At 36.2% G+C, this 24,706-nt stretch overlaps 1 protein-coding gene across 3 annotated transcripts in view; it reads right to left on the reverse strand.

The window, feature by feature from the left end:
* Window positions 1-3,318: 3,318 nt before the first annotated feature.
* PACSIN2 (protein kinase C and casein kinase substrate in neurons 2) overlaps window positions 3,319-24,706 on the reverse strand; it is a 28,539-nt gene continuing 7,151 nt past the window's right edge. Inside the window, exons 2-10 of one of the 3 annotated variants that reach the window (XM_065844792.2) lie at window positions 19,300-19,456; window positions 18,334-18,569; window positions 17,670-17,825; window positions 16,392-16,567; window positions 13,542-13,662; window positions 11,337-11,461; window positions 10,560-10,673; window positions 9,500-9,696; window positions 3,319-5,149 (exon numbers count right to left, since the gene is read on the reverse strand). In XM_065844792.2, the coding sequence (XP_065700864.1) occupies window positions 5,037-5,149; window positions 9,500-9,696; window positions 10,560-10,673; window positions 11,337-11,461; window positions 13,542-13,662; window positions 16,392-16,567; window positions 17,670-17,825; window positions 18,334-18,569; window positions 19,300-19,456 (1,395 nt within the window). In that variant the 3' untranslated portion in view covers window positions 3,319-5,036. Of the gene's footprint in view, window positions 5,150-9,499; window positions 9,697-10,559; window positions 10,677-11,336; window positions 11,462-13,541; window positions 13,663-16,391; window positions 16,568-17,669; window positions 17,826-18,333; window positions 18,570-19,299; window positions 19,457-24,706 lie in introns of all 3 variants that reach the window. The other 2 variants (XM_065844783.2, XM_065844802.2) reach the window with 2 other exon arrangements.

Consider the following 24,706-nt stretch of genomic DNA (forward strand, 5'->3'; position numbering starts at 1 on the left):
ATAGCTGAGGGAATAGGTGACTTAGATTTTTCAAAAAGTTCTTGCTAATTTCCCTCATAAAAGCCAAAGTAAACAGCCATGAAATAATGGGAAGAGATCATTTAATAAATCAGTTACTGACTACAGTAATAAAAAGTGGGAGGTTACCTGTGTGTCCCCCAAGATGGATTCATGCTTGGACTCTAGATTGGAGTACTTATCTATAAGAAGGATGAGTGGAAAGGTGGCAGTTTATTGACATTAAATTACTTATGATCACAGAAGTGGAAAACAGTTGCAAAAGGATCTTGTACAGGACTGAGCATATAAAGCAACAAGGGAATTTCAAAGTCAAAAGCAAAATAAAAATATGGTCTGATCCTCTCTAATGGGGTCAGAACTAGCAACTGCTAAGAAAAAGCATTACTAGCTCTCTTTCTGGAACTGACTAGAGGTTGCCTTTACTTTATTTAGATCTGTATGAACAATAGTGTTGTGTTCAGTTGTTGCCAAAGCAGTGAACTGAATTTTTAAAATTATGACGAATTAATTTTCTTATTTCATAGAACCAGACGCAAAGCTGAAAATAATACAGCTGAAGTATCACTGTATCCCAGCCTGTTCCTACACTCTTCCCAAGGCACGAGCTATGTACCACTGGCACAGACCTTGCCTGACTCACTACAATTGTTCTTAGAGAAGAGGTTACACCTTCTGAAATGTGGACAGATGCACAGTAGAACTTTCAGATATATGTAGGTACTCTCTCCTGACTGGAAGGTTCAAGCAGCACCTAAAGTATTTTTTAAATTTTGTGCTACAGGATAAATACAGTATCACACAGGGATGTGAATTTCTAACAGGAGAATGCAACTAAAGCAGGTTGATAATGGTAAATACTGAGCATTAGCAGGTAAACTGCTAGGTGTCAAATATGCTGAAGGGATTGTCCACTGCAGTAATTGCCACAGGACCCTTGCAAGGTTCTGAAATTGCTGTTTATGTTTTAGTCCAAACCAAATGAGAAAGTGAAAGTATTCCAGCAAAACTGGGATTATCTTGCATTTTCTCACATCAGGAACACAACCTGCAGCTCATCACATTGACCACTAGGTATGCTTTCAGCCACAATTAGCAAGCTCCCTGTTGTTTTGAGGTGAACAAGCAACTTTCTGCCAAACCAGAAAGGTTAGAGAAAGATTATGTAATCTTAAAGTTAATTTTTAAACCAGATGCAACTCTAGGAAAACAGGAGGTAGTGCTGCTGCATATCCAGCCTTCAGTATACCATTCTCTATTCTATCCCTTATTTGTTTTAAAAGAATATACAGCTGCCAAACGTTATTTAAAAAAAACAACACCCAAATCATACCAGATTACTAGAAAACCATCGAATTTATTCTCTCTGATTTCCTACTATAAATGTATTTCTATTCATCTCCAGTTGTGAAGTCTGCCTTAATTTCTGCTTTGCAAATGCTATGAATAGAGACATAATCAGAAGAAAACAAATATATAAAAAAAAAAACCTCAGCCATGGTGAGAACAGTAGTATTACATCAGAAAAACATCAGACATCTCAACAAGAGATAATAGCAATGGGTTGGTTTATTACACTGAGAGTATAGCTTTATTTTTGACATCTAGTAGGTTTATAGCAAATATATATATATGTTCATATTATAGCCTACAAGTAAAATAACAGGCAGTCTAGGGAAAGTGTGTTCAAAATTTGGTGTCAAGCTACATAATGGAAAAGTGTAGAGAAGATGGTGCCAGACTCTTAGAGGTGCACAAGCAAAGTACAAGAGGAAACATGAGAAATTCTGATGCATATAAGGGAAAACAAACCAAAACACAACTCATGGTGAAAGTGATGAACCACTAAGAGACGTTGCTCAGAGAGGTGGCTGGATCTTCATCCTTGGAGATGTTCAAGACTCAGCTGAACAAGCCCTGAAAAACCTGCTCTAACTGGACCTCTGCTTTGAGGTCCCTGGCTGGGCAAGGTAGCTTCCAGAAGTCACTTGCATTCTCATTCTAAATTTGGCTATGATGAGTATATTCAAACTCTATATAGTAGATAATGAGATAAAATCCATGTTCTTAAAGCAAAACTTTCAATTGAATTCATCTGTGCAACATTAACAACTGCTCATTCAAAATGAGGATGAAGTTAGCCATTTTCACTTGACCAAATCCAAGTCTGTTTCCCAAAGTTCTAATTGAAATGAAGTATAATAAGAGTTTCAAGCACTTAAAATGACCTATTATTTGTATTTGTTTGTTAGCAGTCGAGTAAAAATACTTTTAAAATGTTTTATAAGTTTGCCATTGGTTTCTGCTACTCAGTATTATAGAAGACTTTGTCCAGTTTTGGACACAGACACACCCCACACACTCCCCCCCCGGCCTCACTCAGTGCAAGATCCTGATAAACTTGAGCAAGTGCAGTGGAGGGACATTGGGGGATGGAGCACTTGGCCTGTGAGAAGAGGCTTGTTCTGCCTGGATAAGAGGTTAATCTGGGCTTTCCAACAGCAGCCTTCCAGCGCCTACAAAGAGGCCACCAAAACAACAGAGACAGGCTCCATCCAAGCACAGCAGAATGACATGCAAAGGTCATAAATTGCAATAGGACAGGTTCTAACTGCAAATAAAATGGGGAAAAAATATAATTAAGCATTTTAAGAGATTGAACAGAGAGGTTATAAAATCAGTCTTTGGAAGTTTTCCAGATGAGCTCAAAGGCCTGAACAACCTGGTCTGAATGCAGAGCTGACTGTGCTTTGAATAGGGCATTAGACTAGAAGCATCTCTTGGTCCCTTCCCTCCTGGATTCTATAGTGCTTTCACTGAACTGGGCCTCCAGCATAAAGAACTAGTACTTTATTTAGATTAAAAGATGCAGTATTGATGGGAGAAGAGAGATAAAACTTTCAGCTAGCCAAACACTACTACATTAATCACTGCCAGTCAGCAAGAAAACTCAGAAAAGGTAGAAGTTTCAGATACTCTAAAAAAATAGCTTAGCTGCTCACCCAAGCTGTATCAGGCTTGACTATATCACAGAAAGCAGCATCACAGTAGATTCTGCATATCCATAAAAGACATGGTCTCCTTCCATAAAGATTTTGCTGCAATGTCTCGCCAAGAGCCCCTGTGCACAGCACCCCCCAATTTTTGTTAACAGCCCAATGCAACGATGTCATCCTCCAATTTATGACTCTCTTAGGTAATGCAGATTTTGTCACCTTGAATTGCAATGAAGTGCACAGATTATTTACTTCATAAGACTATTTTCACATACATTGAAATAGTAAAAGTACATTCTGTGTATTTAAGAGATTAACAGATTTTATTTTTTTCTAAAATATTTTACAATACAGAGACCCAAACCAGTAATTCCTGATAACTTTAGTAACCGTCTTGTGGATGAAAAATTATGTTGGTAAGTTTTCCTTGACAGACATATACATACATCCACTTTCTAAGCTTGTACATTTTGATTTATTGAAAATGATGACTAAATATAAGCTCAAAAAGCAAACTATAAAGTCCAAAACTACCAACAATGTTTTATAGTTACCTCAAAAGAGATTTGTTAGCTTCATTACAGTGTAGCTTACTAACATAGCATATTTACTTACCTGATACTTAGTTTTTTAAAACATAATCTGCTATAGTTTTACAACCCAGTTTTAAATGTCACAAATGCATATACTATTTGACACAATTACATATGACTGAGTTGTAACTGCAAACAAATGTAGATTTTACAGTGTTCTGCTACAATAATCCATGTAAGGACTAAAGCTAGTTTATATTTTGACCCACAAATTTATCCATAAATACTGATTTTGAGTATGCTAGTGTATGTACTGTACTTCTGCAAATCTAATCACAGAATACTTTGTCTATGGTACAGTAATGAATATGGCAGGAAAGCAGATTTAAATATACCTATAATTTAAACTCTTAAAACAGTCTAAATCTTATTGACATCAAAAGGCTTGATAACTAATAGCCATGCTCTTTATATTTTGGAATATCAAATTATATGTACATATACACAACATAGACTCTTAATAAAAAGCATTTAGTCTATTTTACAGTCTTCTCTGTCCAAAAAAATGAGCCTTCACAGATTTAACATTTCAAATCACCCAATAATATTTAGCAGTTTAAAGGAGATTATTTTTTTTTTCCCTGCAAACACGTGCTGGAAATAGCTACTATTCTGGGACTTATGCATAATTTATCTGTCTTTTGAGTGCCATTTATGATCTAGATGGAAAACTCTTAGTTTAAGTGTCAAACCACATAAACAACATTCATAATAGAATCCCCACCCATGACACCTGCCCATCTCTCTGCTACAAATAACCTTCTGTAACAGATATTTATTAAATACAGTATTTGTTTTACAACTTCAAGCCATGCCGACAACATAGAAAGATTACTACAACATGGAAAAAGTTTTCATTCGGTCAACTGGTGACTAAACCTATGTCATAATTTAAGTATTAATTGATAAATCCAAGCATACAAAAAGGTGTTTAACTACATAGCATTTAAATAAAAAAATACTGCATCTTTCAGACCTCGCTAAGAACAAATAAAAAATTAACTATAATAATCTTTAAAATTCAAGTTGCAAGTTACTGAAGGTCACTTAAAATAACTGATTAAACAAAAGTGAGTATAAGCCACATACCTAGGGTAGGATGAGGCACAAGCATAGGAAATGCAAAAATGTTTAGGATTCACAATAATAGACCACATGGAAAGAAAAAGCTTAAGAAGTATTTTTCCTATCATACTATTTTTTCAACCTAACCCCCTTTCCTTTGCATTGTCCATAAGTTTAGAAAACAATGTCAAATTATTAGTTCAAACTTCTGTCTTTAAATCACTGTGATCTCAGTATCAAGCTCTCGCCTTTTCATTAAAATATATACACTCTATATATCACTCAGCTTCCTCTCACTTTAAATATATACTGTACAGGCCTACAGAGCTTCTGTAACACTTCTTTATTAACTTTGTCTTCTTTGTCACTGGATTGGTTCTACATAGTTCGCTGGATATAAACCAACTTGTCCATTGTCCAGACGTCCTTTGCACCAACCCTGCTCATCTTCATTCTCCATTTTAGTTAACTCATCCCCTGAAAGAAAGAAGGAACATTGTTAACAAACAATAACACTTAAAGTAACAACAGGAAGATAATATGACAGTTATCTAAATATCTACTTTTTTCCCCTGTCCACCCAAGGCCCTGGTAGAATACCTCCCTTCTTTGCTCATCATGCTTCTGATACTGAGAATACGGCTTGCAGATTTGCATATGGGATGAAAGGTCCCCAATTTCAAGAAAATACAAAGAAGCAAGCTACTTTGAAACTAAAACATTACATTGATGGTATTTTGAAAAGGTCATAACGATTTTTAAAGCACAATAAAAAATGCAGACTTTTGAAGTTATATACAAGTGCTATTTCGCTGTAAGATCGAAGACTCCCTTACACATAAAGGGTGTGAACAGTCAAGGATAATTGTGGGTAATACAGCTACCCCTAAACAAGCAGAATAATCCTACATTTATGACCTTCAACAAAATGTCAGTGCAAGTGAAATAAATGTTTCATTAGGCTTACTGTCAATATATATGTTTATGGAACATGAGGAAAATGCTACAAAAATTAAGACATGGCAGTGAAATTCTCTTGAATTGTACTTGCAACTTTTCAGTATACCACTATTAGGTTGTGATGCAGAAAGATTTAAAAGAATCTTCTATCTTACACTTCATTACAGGTCTCTCTCTCCTTTCCTCACTTTTTTATGATACGAAATATAAGGATTGAGATTTAACTTCCCCTTCTAGTGCTCTAGCTTTATATTGTTGGAAACCAATGTACAGCTGTAGCTCCAGAAAAAGTAACTCAGAATTTGCTTCCTAACTTACACAGCAAAAGATGACACTGATTATCCATTCAGACACACATTAACTATAACATAACATCCTTTTGACATCTAATCTTCAACATTCTCAAGAAATACTTCGGCATTAGAGAGTCCGCAGATTCCAAGATGCTAGATACGAGCAAATGAATGTCCACCTCAGCCAGGCAAAAAGGGCCACACGGAATAACAATTTCCTCATGTACAACTTGTGTCAAATTATCTCTCCAGATAAAACTGATTTGTATTTCATCCTAGTTAGCAATAGGAAATAACGTTTTGAAGGTATGAACCACTGAATACAGTTCCCAATGGCTACAAATATACAGAGTCTTGGTATCATTTAGGAGAACATGAACTAGTCAAGGGACTATAAATTCTTTGGTAAAAATGGACAAGCTTCATAATCTTCAAGATATTCATCTTCTATAGCTCCTCTGTTAGATAAAAAAAAGGTTACAGCCTCATCTCTTCTAGATCGTAAATTTACCACATAACTAATAACAGAACATTATGAACAAATGTCTGGCACTGCAGACTGTACTTGGCTTATGGAGAAATTTTACAATTTTTCCCAGCATTTCTAGTGCTGCAGAATGAGGGAACAATTCTAAGCTGTCTCACCACTTCTATGAAGTGTATGTTAATAAAGAATTAAAACAATGACTATCAAAAAGCCACACTGCATTAACAGTGAGCCCCAATGCAGCTGCACCAGAATTAACAGCTAGCACCTGGAATCTCAGTGATCTTGGAGGTCTATGAAAATATTACCACTTTTAGTGTCATCTGCACAACAGTACAACAAAAAAGTCTAACAACTGCAATGAAGACAGCATATACAATAACACATTTTGACAATACTGTGTGGTCTACATTTACTGTAGCTGTTTCTTCTCAGCCATGGCAGAGACATATTAGGGTGAGATATACACATGGTAGATTGTTTGTCCCATCCTGTTGCACGATTATAAAACCTCTTATAAGATATGAATAAACAAAGTTATTATTCCTCTTTGGAAGCTTCCCACAGTTGTTTGCAAAGAAAAAAACCCCCACAAGATATATAAAGTATTCCACTAATAAAAAGAATTTCATGTATTTCAAGCACATTTAGTGGACACTATGCAGAGCATATATTCTCCAGCATGTACCCAGAAGTAGTCATTAAAGATTTGTAGGCAAATTCTTTGAATACTCTTGGAAATCCCATCTGAGAATATCTGTGTACCTTTATACCAACTTGCCAAATGCATTAATCTTCTGTTGACAGCTGCTTAGGAGTCTAAGTATAGTCTACATAGAGCATGGGAGTGAGTACAATTTAAATTGGCTCCTGCTTGACCCGGTGAATTTTTATCCTTAGTCTTTTGTATGTTCAGTGTAAACCTAGTAACACTAATATTTCTGCCTAAAAAATGAATAGATTTGATTCTTGTTATTTTATGATTCAGCTTCTGTAAGGGGTTTCATAGTCTAGCATGTCATCCCTTTCCTACAATTGATACAATCGTACTTCGGTGTTATAAGATACTTTAATGCTCTTCCTTCAAAGGTATTAAGCTATTTTTAAGTTAAGCCTATGTACATCTCACAGTTCATACTTCCTGTACCTTATTTCTACAGACCTCACACTAAGAACCACTTGGTTCAAGTAGTTTAATGCAAGTCACACTGCTGGTACTAAAGCACAGAATACCTAACTTTGTATTGAACCATTACATGTGCATATAAACATTGCATACTTTGGCCACTGAAACGCTTGTTACGATAAACCCTTGGAATGCCACCCTGTTGCTTCACAGGCAGAATACATATATTTCAAGAGGATTAGCATACTTCCATCCCCTACTGAGAAAAAAGGAGGAGCTGAAGTCTACAGAATGAAGAATATTTTTATTGCTGTGCATTCCAGAGGAAGTTCCAGATGTTTTGTTACTACTGTCCTTCTCTCAGGGCACAATTCAGCAAAGTAAATGGACAGACCAACCCATTCCTCCACTCTGGAAGCCTACAATACTTGCCTACTAATTTGAGTAGTCAGGTATATAAAGTTTCACTACTAAAAATGAAGAGAGGTGAGTGAAACACAGGAGCACCATCACCTGAATTGTGGGAGTTTTGGTTTAAAAAACACAAAATGCATTTAGAATGTGACCTGGAAATACACTGTTCTGAGCAGCACTTTTCTCCATAAGCAGGGTGGAAGTATAGTGGTTCACTGATTAGCTATATCATTGACTTGTTTACTGCATCAACTTCAGCTTTAATGGCCATCTATGGCCCATAGCAGGCGGTGCAGAACTACCGTACTTCTTACAAACCCCAGCTGAAAGGGAAGGAGAATCACAAGTTCTCTCAAACAACTGAATCCTGTTGTTCCTCTACAACCAAGTCAATCATTACAGGAGAAGGGATTAAATGACAAGCAAACAGGAAAAGAGACAAAAACAATGAGAATGCCTACTTCCTTTTCACAAACTGAAGTTCTGTTTGCTTTTGCTAAACTACTTCTGCAATTTTGTTCTGGAATTCTTGGTTAGTAAACTTTTCATGTGCAATTCAGGGCAACACAGTAGTAAAGCGTGGACAGGGTGTAGATTTCACTTTTCATCACCAGAGGGTGCTACCTCCAGGCTGGCCAGTTTACGAGACTCTAAATCTGCTACTTGGGGGGCTGAGTAGGATGCCCAGGCACTCATGCAGTGCACAACAGCTGGTAGAACCAGCCCAGACAAACTGGAGGCAGCAGCATCCATGGCGTGCAGCCACCATACCCTTGTGCTAACTTCATATGTGTGGAAACATACTGTGGCCTGGGGCTTCTCCTGTCAGTTACCTCTCTTCTGTTCTCTGAAATCCCATAGCAGTGAAGTAAAATGTGGGGGAAAAAAAAAAAAAAGAAGGCAAAAATAGCTCAAGGGAAATAAAACATCCTAAGAAGGGAGATGTATAGTTAGTGTACCATAATATTGTGTAAGATGAAAAACCAGGTGAAAACACTTACTGTGCATAACATACACTGCAGGGGGATGGAAAGAGAGTAAGAAATTACCTGCCCATGGCTAAGCTTTCAACCTTAAAAACTTTGCACTGTAGGAAACTGGAGGCCAAAAAAGGGGTATTTCCAGTTTAAACAGAAAATAACATCAGTTGATTAGATATTGGTTTAAGATAGCTGCTGTAGTTTTTTCCGTTCATAAAATAAACTTTGCAGGGTTGGCATTTCTAGACAGCTAAAAGCAGCAGCTGTTACTGTCACCAGCTAAGAAAAGGAGATCAGATTATCAATCCTGCAGCTCATTTTGTTTAATGCAAGATGAAAGAAAGGAATATCCCAGACAGACACATCTGAAACAGATTAGAAGTCAGTGCTTCCAAACAGGGGATACTAAGAAGCTCTATTGGGGGTGTGTGTGTATGTGTGTGTGTATAAGATAGGATCCTGTAAGCAGAGTTGTATTTCGAGAGAAACAGGTGACTTCAGAAAATAAAATATTTGTCAAAAGGAGAAAGGAGGGGAGGAGCTTTTAAGTGAATGCTGTACACTTACCAGCTTTAAAGCTGAGCTCATCTTGCTCTTGGCCCTCATAGTCATAGAGTGCCCGTACTCTCACCTCCATTGCAGGAGAGGTATCTTCGTCAAATGGATTGGTGTCTCCATTTGCATCAGTGGAAGAGAAGGGATTGTTGGACTCTTCATCAGACCAATCTGTAGGGTAGCTTTGGTTTTTTTCATAGCTGCTAACACTGAAAACAATTTTTAAATTATTCTTTTCTGCTCTTAAAATAGGAGGCTAATTGACAATACCTTATTAAAAAGCAAAAAACCAAAAAACCCACACATTCTTGCACTACATTTACAAAGTCAGAAAAAGGCAAAAGAAAAAGGTAACAAAGACAACCTATCCGCAAACTCCAGAAACTTCTCTATCAATAAATGTATATAACCTATGGGATTATTTACTCTAGAAAGGTAAAACGTGTGCAGGTAGTAGATGAGAGGAATTATCTGGTTTAGTATAAGACATTTAAATTGCTTTGCAGAACTTTCTATACACCTCTACAACAGCTTTCAATACTTTTCGTATGTTGCAATCCACCAAAGAAACTTCATTATACTGCAACAACTTGATCATTTAAAGGAAAGTTCACTGTTGAACATGCACATGCCATTTAAGAGAGTGGTATGACATCCCTAGGTGTGCATACTGAAGCAACAGGCAGCTGTTTGAGAAGGTCCTAAATAAAAAGAAAGCGTTCATAAAAGCAGATTTATTCAGCGAGAACACACAGAGCAGTAAAGCTCCAGAAGCCGTTTCACCAGAAAAACACGTCAGTTTTAACATTTTATAGGGCTGGTAAAGGAAGGAAAAAAGCAACAGCAGTTCTGTTAGGAACTGCAAATAACCCTGGTACTTTCAAACCAAAGATCAAGGCAACAGATATGGCATCTGTTAGGAAAAACAAGTTAAGTTACAGTGTTGCTTACATAACCACTCAAAAGGGCGTCATGCACTGACCAGCACAGTGTTATAGAAACCAAAAATAGAAAACCCTGGACAGAGAAAGTGCAAGTGTGGAAACAGTTAAAAAAACAACATTTCACCAACTTTTTGATCTTATTGTCCTCCTTTTCACTGACAGTACTCCCAGTATCTTCTTCATCTTCAAATGGATTGTAACTTGATTGTACTGACTGCACTGTGTTACTCTGGACACTAAGACTGCTAATTTGGAAAAGAAAGAGCATTATGGTGACCCTATCTGTTTAAGAGTGAAACACCGTCATTGGCGTCCCACTTAGTATTTTCTTAGCAGACCCCTTCTCCAGCCAAAAAAAACCCCAACCAAACACAAAAGCAAATGTCTACGAAGTGTAGCATAAGACCCAAGAAAGTTTGGGAAGTCTCACATACAATACATTCCTCCAGAATAAGAATATCCTTCATGGACCATAATGTCTTTTTCTTACCGCCTGCAATAAAAGGTAGTGCTGTCTTCCTAGTCAGTTTCACCCCTTTCTAAAGCAGCTGATGTTAACGGTTTTGTATTAATCACATCAGGAATTCTGAAGTGACTAAACATTTTACAAGCCATGATTTCAAAGTATAATTGTCATTTATAGAAATTGTAAGATAGCAACAGATTAACTACAGGAAGTTCAGTTTCTCATGAAGTCTGGTTTCTTTTAATTCCCAATGGAAAGAGAACTGGAAAATAGAGAATAATTTCTAAAGTATTTTGTAAGCTGCAGAAACACATCACTAAAAATGCTCAAAGGTAACTAATATTTGGTTGGCCAGTGACTTTTTTATTCTGTAGAGCTTAGTGTACATGAAGATAACAATCCTTTCCAATCAGTCTTTTTAGGCATGAAAAAAAAATACCTGCTATGTTTGTTAGGCTGTGAAACTTGATCTCCTGTCTGATTAATACCAGTCAGAGTCACTCCATCAGAAGCCTTCTTCTTTTCTCTTCTACTGAGAGTGCGATTCAGATCTGCAGACCATTCCTACAAATGAATGCAAATGCAATTAAGAAAATTAATTGAACAAGTCATTACCACATTTAATTTTCAGATTGAGTTATGGAACATATATTTACACATACAGCAGTACAATTATTTTTAAAAAGATAAGTTACTCTAAATGTTTCAGTTCTAGTTCTCATCTAGTTACTACCCTAGCAATACAAATAGATATCTGTGCTACTCACAAAATCCCCAGGTTATCTGTACTTCTAAACACCCTGAAAAGACTTAGAATACCAGATATCTGGCAGACAACTGGAAAAAAATCAAAGGAGTTGGCCAGCACAGCTTTTTACAAGTTGTACTCAAAGGGCTCACTGTTTCAAATAATGCCAATGCTTTGAAAGGTAAACCTTACATTATAATCCAATATAAGACATGGCTTGCTTCTCAAGAAGTGCTCCAAGAATGAATGACCTATGAAGAAGCTCATTGTGTAACACTTCTCCTGTCCCTAACATTTGAGCCCTTAAGGTACTTCGCTCTAGGTTTAGTGAAATTTACTGTTCTAAAAAGCCATCCATAAAAGTTAAGGCTCAAATCAACACAACTGTTGAGAAGACTCATGATGCCATTTGTAAAGTATCTCCTCCTTGATGTTTTGAACCATTCAGAGGTTTCAGAAGGCAGGCGGACAGGCATGTACGTCACAAACACAACTTCTACCTATCAAGTCAAACTAAGCTGCATACTAATATAAACCAGAGAACAACCTGCACGCAAGCAAATATCCTATGCTGAGACATGTTTCATCTCAAAAGACTTAAAAGTAAAAAAAATGTCAGGAGATAGTTTGCTACACAGAAGATAGTATTTGAGATAAATATTTTTAATAGGAAATGAAGATTTTGTGAGTTGCTTTTCCTACTGGTGTATACATGTAGCACAGTCAGTCACTCAAGTGATTTCTGGCCAACTTCTCAGAGATACCTAATTATTTTAACTTTGTACACACATATATTGGATTTTTGAGTTACTGTAGTTTAAAGACCACTGACCTATGCATATGAGCAGTTTATAATGCAATTTCATATTCATTTGAGCGTGATTTTTTTTACTTACGTCATCCTTGTAGCATGTAAATGAGAAAACACTTGATTAGAAAAATAGTAACAACAGTATTTAATCTGTTAATTATAATGCTTATGAAAAATGATGGTAATTTCCCCACACAGAAGTAACTGTATTTCAGTGTTTCAGGCAAAGAAATTCTGCAGTATTATTTTTTAGTTTTCTTCCTCAACCCTTCTAATCTGAAGTTACTCATATTTTAAAGACAAGTGGTATTTTCCATTATGGTTAATAAGGGAATAGTGAACACTCCAGAGCTGATGCTTCCACTCCATTAATTTAATGCCTAGAAATTATTTTAACTAGACCCATGATTCTGGTCTGACAAACTAAATTCCTGCCATTTGATACTCTGATGGCATGATCTTCACTGATACATTTTGGTACTTGTTTCTTATAAGCTATGTTGAAAAAAAACCAAACTACTTTCTTTTGAACATGGCATTCAACAACCAAATTACTAACTGGTTAAAGACAGAACTTTCTTCATGTAACAGTATTGAAAACACTTGTTAAGTTTTATAAATACCAATTTTTAGGGCTGACTGAAGTATTTAGTTCAAACTTTTTCAAAGTCTTTGCTGTCTACACTATAATTATCTGCTAATAGCAAGGAGATTCAGATTGAAGTCTGACACCAAAGGGGAGAAGTAAAACATACAGGATAACGTATACAGATGTCAGAAGTGTATCAACTAAACCATGGCTTACAAATGACTTCAGTAATGCCTTTAGCTTAAAAAAACCACCAAACCCAATACCATGCTTTTGTTTTTCTGGTTAAATAAGTGCCTGATATAATCACCCCCAAAAGTTGGGGAACGAGGAGAACCCAATGAAAATCAAGAGAAGAAAACTACTATGACTCATAAAAACAAAAACTCACTGCTAGAAACCTGACTTTAAGAGTTACTCCAGAAAGGTAGATGACCAAAAAAGAAGAATAAAAAATAGACAAAACAAATCTAGGTTTTAAGTACTGTGACCTTACCTCGAACTGAGGCCAATTCATTGACATGCCTGGACCTTGATTCGCTCTAAACCACCGCAAGTCTTCAACAGCATCTGCTGTTTTGATATTCTGTTCCAGCTCACGGTAGATATTTTTGTAACTGCAAAACAAATTTGTCTTCAAATTTAATGTAACATTTAGAAACATGGCAAATCACCTAGTTAGATTAAAAAAAATATAAATCAAAGTTCACAACAGTATTGAAAATCCTACAGCAAGACAGACTTTTTAACACTCTGGCAGACCTATTAAATGCCTGTAAAAAAGGAAGAGCAGTCCAACACATAAGTGTGCTAAAGGTTCACGAAAACATTAAATCTTTATTTGTCAGATTTTAAAATTATGACTCTTGTGTAAAGTAACTTAATTGGCTGTCATTAAATGCAGGATTTACATAGGAATGTATTTAGATTTCTGAATGCCAATCTTGAAGTTTCCTGAATTTAAAAGCTTGCCTACAAGACAGTAGAAACTCTTTTGTGAGAAGTCCATAGTATTCTGTGAAAACTCCTGTCTTAATCAAATGAGAACTAAGTCATTATAAAAGTAAAAATCTCAAACCTGAAGCAGAATTAAATGGGTTAAACATTTCCCTATGCAGATGTAATATCTGCCAACTGCTTTTATTGTTTTAGGTACTCCATGATTTTACTAACTGCAGTATTTATACAAAATATCAAATACTACAAAAAAGAACTTCAGTACTTATCTCGAATTCTTTTTCACTGAGTTCTCACAAATGTAAATGAAGTCATATTACAGATATTACTGATCCTAGACCATGCACATGATGTATTCGCTCTGTAGCCTGTGACTACAAATAAAATTGTTTTACACAAAAAAACCTCAATATGGTGCAATATGGAACTTGGAGTACAAAGAGATCTTAACACACCAGCCACAAAGCTTAAAATAAGACACAGAACTGCTAGTCTCTATCCAAGCTAGAGTGAATTTGGGAAAACCCTGCCAGACCAAGTCACACACAATTTAGAACTAGAATTCACTGGTGCTACATTGTCAAGGAGTCAAACTTTCTCAGGTTATACTTCAAATTTCTCAATTTCTGTATATTACTTGACCACATGTATGTGGTATGGATTTTTTTTTTCTACATCAGTGGTTCTTTGAATGTATTTAAGCAATAGAAAGGCATGTCTTTTGAAAAAGGGAATAATTTTGGATCACTCACTAGCCATCAGTTAAATCAACAATAAACTGGAGGTCTACATCTGTAGAAAACAGGGCAGGGCTATTTTCGGGACTGTGTTCTTCAGCATGATTAGTCTCAAGTTAGAAATCACTCCTTATAGGCATTTTTTTCTACACTTCATCTCTGTGTGTTCAAAGAGGCAGAGATAAGCAAATAGATACACAGTTACAGTTGCTTTCTCCCTAGCTTTTTCCTAACAGTTCATTTATTTGTTTGTACCTTATTAATATACCATAAGACACCAAATCCTGAACCTCCTAAGTATCTTAAAAGCAATTTGTCATCTTCTGTAGTTTACCCCCAACCTTGCCCTTTAAGTCAACTATTTCTCTTCTTTTTCCTGTTCTGTAGTTTCTTTCAAGCTGATTAAACTGAATTTAAATCGGCAGCAATTTTAACTACCTACTCTGATAGTAAAAAGAACCTGTCTTCCACAGTGGTTTCATAAGAACTTTGAGGCAGCCCAAAATTGTAATGATGCTACAATAAGTGATCTTGCCCTTACCTATTAATTCCTCTGTATTTCTTCTTGCCCCTGTGTCACCTGCTTCACTTATGCCAGCACTAACATTGGTGTGACTGCATAGCAAGTCAATTTGAAACACTGATCAGGGTTCAAGCCAAAGCAGATTCTTCTTGCCCTAGGTTACCTTGATGACCTCCTTAATTGCACTTGTTGTATTACCATTAGAGTTCTGTCACTAGCAGAAGAGAGAACAGAAATGAGCTGCCAGCCAGGAGCACACTTTTCTCCTCTTAACTGAAGCACCAGAGTGCACATGAATTTCTGCTGTTACAAGTGGCATGCAAAATTCCACTTGTGGTACAGTATTTGCTGCAAGTATTCCAGTCTTCCCAAATGCAAGAGAAAACAAAAACTTTATAAACACTGTCTTGCTGACATACTGAAGTAGCTTAGTATCAAAATGGCCTGTAGCAGTTGATGACGTGCCACATGGCCTGACAAAATCAGCTGAATGAGCTTTGAGTTCCCTAGCAGAAGTTTAGATTTCTTGGAATATAGTGAGGAAAGTCCATGCAGAAAGAAATGCAAGACATGCTTTCTATATGCTATGTAAAGTATAAAAAGCAGACTTTAAAATTAAGATGGACAACAGTTCGGCATCAGTCACAACCAATCATCTTTAACATTTATCCCCTAGTTAAGGTAATTCCTTTAGACTGAGCTCTCATATTTTAACAATAGATGTTTATGCTATGAAGTTCATGCTGTCCTACACTAGCTTGTTCTCCAATAAACATTCAAGACACGTAAGACACTAAAATCCTCCTTTTCTAGCCTTTGACCTAGCATTTTGTTGATTGCAAGCTCTGAATCCCTTCTAGTTGGGACACATTTGACTATAAAAATACAAAAAGAATGAGGGTTTCTTGGTTCATTTAACACTATGTTAAAAATATCTAGCAAATGTTAGGGATAGATGCTGATATGATCTTAGACAAAACAAAGAATTAAGCTCTTTCAGTTACACTTTAAACAAATTGAAGAAATACATTAGAAACAAATCAGATACCAAACTCTGATCTACTTGAAGTATGGATTACTTTTCTCTAAAAGTATCAAGCATTAAGTTTGAAGTCTTACACAGTTTTACCTTGCAACATTCGACAAGTCAAGGTGTTTTTGAACTTCCAGTAACACTTCTCGAAAGAAACGTAAGCGTTTTTCCTCAAACTGTTGGCACTGTTCAAATACCTGCTCCATGTTTTCCATATATTGAGGAGTGGCATTATCTAATTCTTTCAGTGATTTTTCATACTTTTCTTTTGTCTGGAGGTGGAAAACAAAAAATTAGCAATATATTTTATTACTACCCTACATAACAGACTTATCAATGTAGTTATGGCCAGGATTTAGACCAGAAATTCCCAAATCGCAGTCTTTTTTCATGAGCGCTGTACCTGTGTTAGGTTACGATGAGAGTTATCTAATAGAATTGCAGAACAGTTACAATAAAGTTCTAAGCCTCTCCTCTGGCTTTTTAACATAAACCATGACAAACTTTCATGTTTAATAATATTAAAGATTAAAATCAAAGAAGCCACAGAGTAAATCAGAGCAGGCAGTCTTTTAAGTTACAGGTGCCTTATTTAATGATCTCCAAATAATTTTGAAGTGTTGTCTTTTCCCCTTCAGTAATTTACATAGTCAACTTTGAGTTATGACCAAAAAACAAACATTGTATACATGCCCATAAACATAAACTGCATACCCTCTCAGCTCAGTTAACAGATAGAACCTCAGACTCTAACACTCAATTACAGAAGTAGTCCAGAGACAGGAACTGAAATATCCCACTCAATGTAACATCAGTCTTTCAGATCACAGAACAGCATCCTCACAGGGAAAACATGTCTTTGAAGAAAGTCACACTAGGAAAGCCTTTTGAGAGCAGCCCGCTAAAGAAATAAACCAAACTGGGCAACAGAATGGCATTTCCACAATTGTATTTATTTTTATTTAAATGGATTATGTCAGTTTACTTTCTTAAAAAAATACATTCTGCAGTCAAGAATGGCTACGAGTTTAGATGTTGTCAGCAAGCTTTAAGCATCTATCTCACAGCCTCTCAAGAGACGTAACTCAGTCCTCACAACTAAACAAGTAGAGCTCAGTCCTAGAAGTTTGCTGTGTTATTCTGCTTCCTTCCCTGCTGAAAGTACTTACATGAAAGAGAGGGAACACATTATCTGTTCTTCACTGAAGAAGAACACATGCTTTGGAGAAAACTCTACATTTTGTTATAGGACTGTTAACTGAAAGTGAGCTGCACTGCAGTCCACAGCACAGTAAGAAAGAAAAAAAGCTTAAATATGCACGAGCTATAGGTTAGAAACCCTGCATATTAACAGTATCTTAGCATAGAGTATACCTTTAGTACATCTTGTTTGCTTCTCTCCACTTTGTCTTGTAATTTCTTAAGTTGTTCAGGATTTAGTGCTGGATCAGCTTTGCTGTTTGTTTCTCTGGATACAGCCAGTTTCTCCTCCTTGCAGGCTGCATGGTATGCTTTCTTTGCAGCTTCCACCTACAAAGTAGGAAATTATTGTAGTACTTACAAATCAGCATTCTCTCACCATACAAGAAATGACACTCATACAGCTTAGAGAAGCGTCGAACAGACTCAAGAAAGGTTTACAGGAAGTCCCCAAGAGAACACTTTTTCCTCATGCCCATGTTCTCCTGCTCCCCTTCTTCTACAAACCTGTTATTTAAGAATAATGTTACATGACAGGGAAAAAACCACATTTTCTCCCTGCTCATTTCTTTGAGCAATTCTTAACTTTCAAATGCACAAAATCAGACATTGTTAAAACGATAGCTTAAATTCCACTTTTTGCAGATTTTCACTCAAGTCATCAAGATTAGTAGAGATCAAGAGAAAAATACTTATTTTCAGAAGAGGACAGAAAGCAAGAGATCTTTTTGAGAAAGGAGGGTCCAGCAGAGAGAATAGGGAGTTTACTCCCTTATAGAGATTCGAGACATTAATATATTGTAACACAGGATATCTAATACATAATCTACTGCTGTACCTCTTTCAGCTTTTTTGCCCAGGGTTTCTGAGCTTTCCTAAATCCATCTTCTGCTTCTTTGGTTTCCTTAAATCCTCCCATCATTTGCTTATGAAAGGCTTCCTTCTGCCAGTTCTTGATTTTTTCAAAGTCTTCATTCATCAGTGAACCTTTTACTTCTAGATGTAGTTCACTCACTTTTTCAGCTTCTGACATAAAAGCACACCAAGCCCTTTCTACTGTTCCATACTGTGGGCCTAAACACAACAGAAAGTGTCATTCTCAGTAACCATCACCCACATGGAACTTATATTTCCAACTTATATTTCCAACTACCTGAAGCTATTTACTTATATTCACTTGTAAACAGCAATATTGACGCAAACCTAGAAAAAGGAACAGTTTGTTTTCAGATAAACTTAAAATATTAAAGTTATTTTACACCAGAAGAAATAATAATCATTTATTCTGGCCTCTTTCTCCCTGTACCATGATTCTCAGTATTCCACCTATTAGCTCCTCTTTGAGCTGCCTTCAGTTTCTCAACTTACTTATTTTTCAATGGTGGATAACCAGGAAAGGACAAAATATTTCAGAATATTTTAAAAGAGTATCAGATTAGCCTTCCATTAGAGCAATGTCTAGCTCTTTTATTACTAGTCTTTCTCCCATAACCACTGCCCCCTTATTATTCAGATACACTTGTCAAACAGTCTTTTCTCTAGAACTGAGTCTATTTGGATATCTCAACACCAGAGGCAAGATTCATCTGCTTCAGTTACAAGCAAACTAGCAAAGGAGCAGGGTTTTGTTTGTTTTTCATTACAAAAAGCTTGATCATTTCTTAAATTACTGAGTCTTTTGCAAAGGCTCCATTGTAGGCAAAAAACTACAAAATTTCTATTTTGTACTTACCAAAACAAAGATATATAGAAACATGTCTTCAATTTGAGAAAGTTTTCAGAGTTCAAAATCAGAGTGTATTACCTTTTTCCACAAGCTGTTTCCACCTTTTTGCCCATTCTGTAAGCTGCTGAGCATAGACCTTCTCTATTCGTGCCCGTTCATGAATACAGTTCATAAGGTCATTGCAAAGTCTGTGACCATCATCAATTCGTTTTACTGTCCGCTTGTAATTTCCAACCTATAAAGAGACAAATACTTAACAATATTTGCTTGAAAGCTCTGAAGACAAGATAAATCTCTAACACAAACACTGTTACCTAGGAGCAAGGTAATCTACTAGCAAGAATTAATCAATCATAGCATAAGGCATTTCCCAATTAATCTTGAAATCAAACTGCAACAACACCACAAAGGCCATGAGTTCTCCTGTAAAAAGTTATTAAATTTAAAAGTGAAAGCTTTGTTATATTTTATTAGTCCTGCAGTGTAATTGTGGGCAGTCATCACAATTGTTCTGCATTATTATTGCTTGGTAATGTTTTAGATAAGCAAGATTTTTAACACAAATACAGTATTTCCCTCTGCCATGCTTATTATTAAGTACTTCATGTCTTAATTTTATGCTGTGTTTAATCTTTCAGGATTAATAAAACTGCAAAGACATGCAAAGGAGTATTACAACAAGCATAATATAGTTTAAGAATACAGTATGGACAAACCATAACCTTTATATATACAGCAGAGACAAGATGTGCCCTTTGTTATAGCTCTGCTTCACTGCTGCCAAACTCAATAGCAACTATTTCAAAAGTATACTGTAGAATTTAATGTGGAAAGATGCTGACAATGACATGGAGTTCCCATACCCAGAATTAACTTGTGAATTCTAAAGAAAAACAAACATGGTTGCTCAATGTGCAAGATACAAAAGGATGAGGATATGGAGAAAAATGTTCACTATATAATGAAAATCCATTACATAATTATCCCCTGCCCCCTTTCACTTTTGTGTACACACCAACATGGAATCACCAATCAGATGACTGAAGGGGGAAAAAAAGAAGGCTAATACTGCTCCTAGAGTAATATTTCCACTGATTTCAAGGTCACTCAGGTTGGCTTTTGTAAACATTAAACAAGACGTAAGAACTTGGTTAAAAGAATTTGCACAGCCTATTAAATATCACAGTCAACTTCTTATCTGCCCTAACCACCTGACTGAAGAAAAAAGATTAGCAATAAAGCAGTAGATTAAACATTTGAATACTTAAAGCTTGTTTGTAATTTTTACATTTGAATCATATCCAATTCATATCTTAAATACAGGGAACCACCCAACATTTAGGTTCTCATTTATTCAGAATTTGTCAACAGATGTACATGCAAGCCATCTGCTTGAGGGAAAACTCCTTGAAGTATACAGGGAAATACTTTTAAGTGCTGGAAAAATAAGTGACTATGCTGATAAATACAGACATACGTAAGGACTCCTCATCGAAGCTTGGTGGGGGGGAAATCTAAAGCATCAATAAAGGGACAAAAAACAATTCCATTAGACAGCAGCCTCAAAGCATTCATTTGGGCTTGGTTTTGGTTTTGGATTAGATCCATTTCAACAGATGAAAGAAATTTAGGTAGCATCTAAGAAAAGCATTAGTTAGCAGTTACTGATTTGTCTATATAATGTAAAAAAAGTACACACACATTCTGTGCCTTCAAGAATAAGTCACAAGATAATTGAAGATAAAAAGCATCACAAAGAAGCTGACACCAAAAATCAAGACAGTCAATGCATCCACACCAGAACAGATTTCATCTATTAACAACAAAGTATGAAAAATAACCTCTGATCTTCAGGAGAAATAGAAATTGAGAAGTATGCAGTTTCAAACTAACAAGGTACTCAAACAAATATAATACAAATATGTAACCAGAGAATTAAGGAAATTAAGTATCTCAAAGTATATTTTCTACAGCCTTTGTAATGGAAGGGCAAATCATTCATTTGCTCAGAATCACTCCAGCTGTAGGTTCACAGCCAGGCAGACTGTTAAAACAGGTTATGCTTGCTTGGCACAACTACTGAAGCCTTATATTAGCATCAATTTGTGTCTCCAGTTATGCACCCAGGGATTTATGTCTCTAGCACAAACATTTCCTTTCATAAAGTTTCACTATTAAATTAGCATTTTAAATGCTACTATTGAATGGGAGCTGGCTGCCTCATGGTATTCTTAATGCTTTCATTTTGTGTTGTCTGAGCAAATTCTAACCTCATGGTAATAACTAGCAGTTGCCAAATCTCAGGCTAGGTATTCAGAGAACTGAATTCAGCTTACCTATTATGGTTCACTCACTAGTATCGCATAAGGCCACCTTGAAAGGCCTGTGTGCAGACCACTGATAATTCACCCATGCTACCTACTTCTCCACAGGAGGACTGAAGGAATTAGCATCACAGTTTAGAACCAGTATAAAGAACCAGATCTCCAATACTAGAAAATAACAACCTTGTATTCCAAAGCAAGCCTTTTACACTAATATTTTCAAGGGGGGAAAACAAAACAAACCAAACAAACACACAAACATGAGACACACCCCCCCCCCCCCCCCAACCAACCAAACAAACCCATCACCAAAAACAAAAAAAACCCCACATTAACTTGTAGTTAAGGTATTTTAGACATCATACTAAAATTTCATGCCTTAAGGGAAATGCTACAGTTTTGGAAATACAGCATTTTTCTGTGTTCCATGACAGAGAACATAAGTGATATACACGGCATTTAATAAACCTAGTGGTTTATTAAAAAATATGCATTTTAAGTTATGGACACTACAGAGACAAATTTTTTTGAGAAGTGGAATGTGCAGCCTTCACTGTAGAAGGCAGACTCAGCAGAATGACAGCACAAGGTATTTAGACCACAAAGCCAAGTGAAGGGAACTCTAGTGTTAAAGTAGCTAATGAACTACTACTAACTGTAGCTAAGTTAGAATGATAAAAAAAACCTATAAACACACTAAAGACACCCTGAATTCTGGAGAAGAAAAATATGACTTAATACATTATTTTATTCAAGACTATTTTCTTCAGTTTCCTGAGGTAGACTGCAAACATTCTGCATGACTTCCCCCTTCCCCTTCACAAGAAGTATTTGAGCTAAAACAAAAATGACAAATTCTTTTATTCATAGCAACCCACCAGAAAAAAAGAAATCTGGTTTTGTTTCAGTCAGAGCCATGTTTACGTAATACCTTGCAATTTTCAGATTTCTCAATTAGCACATAAACATATGATTCTGCTAGTTAGAATAACCTTCTGATCATTCTCAGCACTGGGCTATTAGTTGTTAGAGAGCAGACACCTAAGACATGAAGTTATTAGTTTCCTTGTTCTACAAATGAAACATTTGTTTCAGTAAGGTAAACTGTAAGATTATAAACTTTCTCACAGCTTCAAGAAGGATGAGAGATATTTTAAAACTGTATCCTGCTTTCATTTTAGCATCAACACTTTACCTATCTGAGACATTTTATTGCATAATACCAAATTCAGTTGCTGTTTACCCTTAGTTGCCAGAAACACTTCAAAAGTAAATAAGCCAAGGAGTTTATTTCTTCAAAATAGCACTATAATAGACACTTTCTTGATGCAATCAGTGAATTCTGTGAAAATTGTGATGAAGTTTTGTCCCCTCCCCACCTTTTATAAGTTAACAACCAGTTTCCCCTTTTCCACTGCAAAAAACCGAGCTTTGCTACTAAGAAGCCTCAGTTGATCCAATTTTGCCCCATTTATATCTCCTGTAGACATTATAGATGCCTTCAGATCTCCATTGTGCTTAGTCAAGAAAACATTCCTTCTCATTTTGATATTTCCTCTCATGCAAAAACACAGCAATGTCACTTCAAATCCTTTTTCAAATCCAATATTTAGGGAATCTGTAATAACCAGAGAAAAACACACAAGCACACTGTGATGAGGCATTTAGTATGGTATAGTCAGCAGTCCAGTCATGTCTCCTTTGTGACCACTGCTGTACTAAAGTAGCCATGCACTGCCACTGATGTGATCTTTAATGGGAATATTTAAGAGCTTACAACCTCATTATTTTACAATTTCACAACACTAAACACAAGGGGAAAGTCTTAAATTATCTAGGCTTCTTTACCTCAACTAATAAACTTTTTTTTAATATATTCACAGAGCAGGATAAAAGTCTATAAACGGTTAAACACACTTAGCAGGTTTTTCTGGTACATTGAATGGTTTAAGGGTATTTTAATTTGTTAGCAGCCTAGAAGGTGGCCAACATTCAGCTATTGCTAAACTCCAGCCAGTTAATTCTGGTGTATCATGATAATTGCTATAACCACAAATATTTCAGGAGTTTCAAATGCCTGAAGTAAGATTTGATGTCAACTCTTTTTCCAGGCTTGTCTAGCTTATTTATAACCAGTCAGCCTTCATGAACTGGAAATATTTGAAAGAAAGTCAGTCAGTGTAGCATACAATAAGGCTCTTTTTTATGGGCAAATATTCCTAGGCAGGAAACACAATAACGCACTTTGAAGACTCATAATCAAACGTACGCATACTGATGGCCAATATGAGGACACACTATTTCCAGCATTCCATTTAACCATGACTACAATTTCTTTCCAGCTATGTCAAACAGGAAGTTTCCAAACATTTCAACCAGCATTAACATGTATAATACTGTGGGATTTTGTAACTAAAAGTAATTATTTTGGTACATAATTGACACATACACAGTTCAAGTATCTATGAGTACTAGCTCCGTGTAAGTTTAAGTTTAGCCGTATAAATGCACCACTGGTTGCAAGAAAAATCTCGAGGAAGCTCTTAAACTGACAAAATCTGAAGCCAAACATACCTGTGAGCAAACACCTGGCAATATAAATGGAGAACATGATGTTGCTCAATGTTTGAATGGAAAAAAAAAGCATATAGGAGATATGACAGAAATTTACTATTGCAGAGTCCAAATATTTTTAAAATGAAAAAGCAAAACAGAACAGTGTGTTTCATCAGCAAAAAGCATTTGTTGACAAGTAACTGAAATCCCTTAATATAGGAACACTTTTTCAACATTGAAGAATGAGTTTGGGGAGCTTATGCCTCTTAAGTTCCCTGCATCCTACACACACCCCTTCAATAGATCTCTCATGCAGATGTTGACTGTCAGCAGTAGGCATGAAGCACAGGTATCAGGAATACCAAATGGCCAGGACTAAGACCATCTGAGCAGACAGCTTATAATGCAGTTTGTGGGAGGCATGTCCCAGATCAGCTGCCTGTGCTATCCAGAGTGTTGGGTTTGGGCCGTGCTCTGGGGAGAATAGGCATGCATATGGTGGCCAAATTTCATTAACACATAGTACATAGGGGACCAGCTTCCCCTTTCTGAATAAATTGAGATTCTTCTCTTGCTAGTGGATATCTCAGCAAATACTTCAGAAT

Source organism: Patagioenas fasciata, chromosome 1 (assembly GCF_037038585.1).
Source record: "Patagioenas fasciata isolate bPatFas1 chromosome 1, bPatFas1.hap1, whole genome shotgun sequence".
Taxonomy (NCBI): domain Eukaryota; kingdom Metazoa; phylum Chordata; class Aves; order Columbiformes; family Columbidae; genus Patagioenas; species Patagioenas fasciata.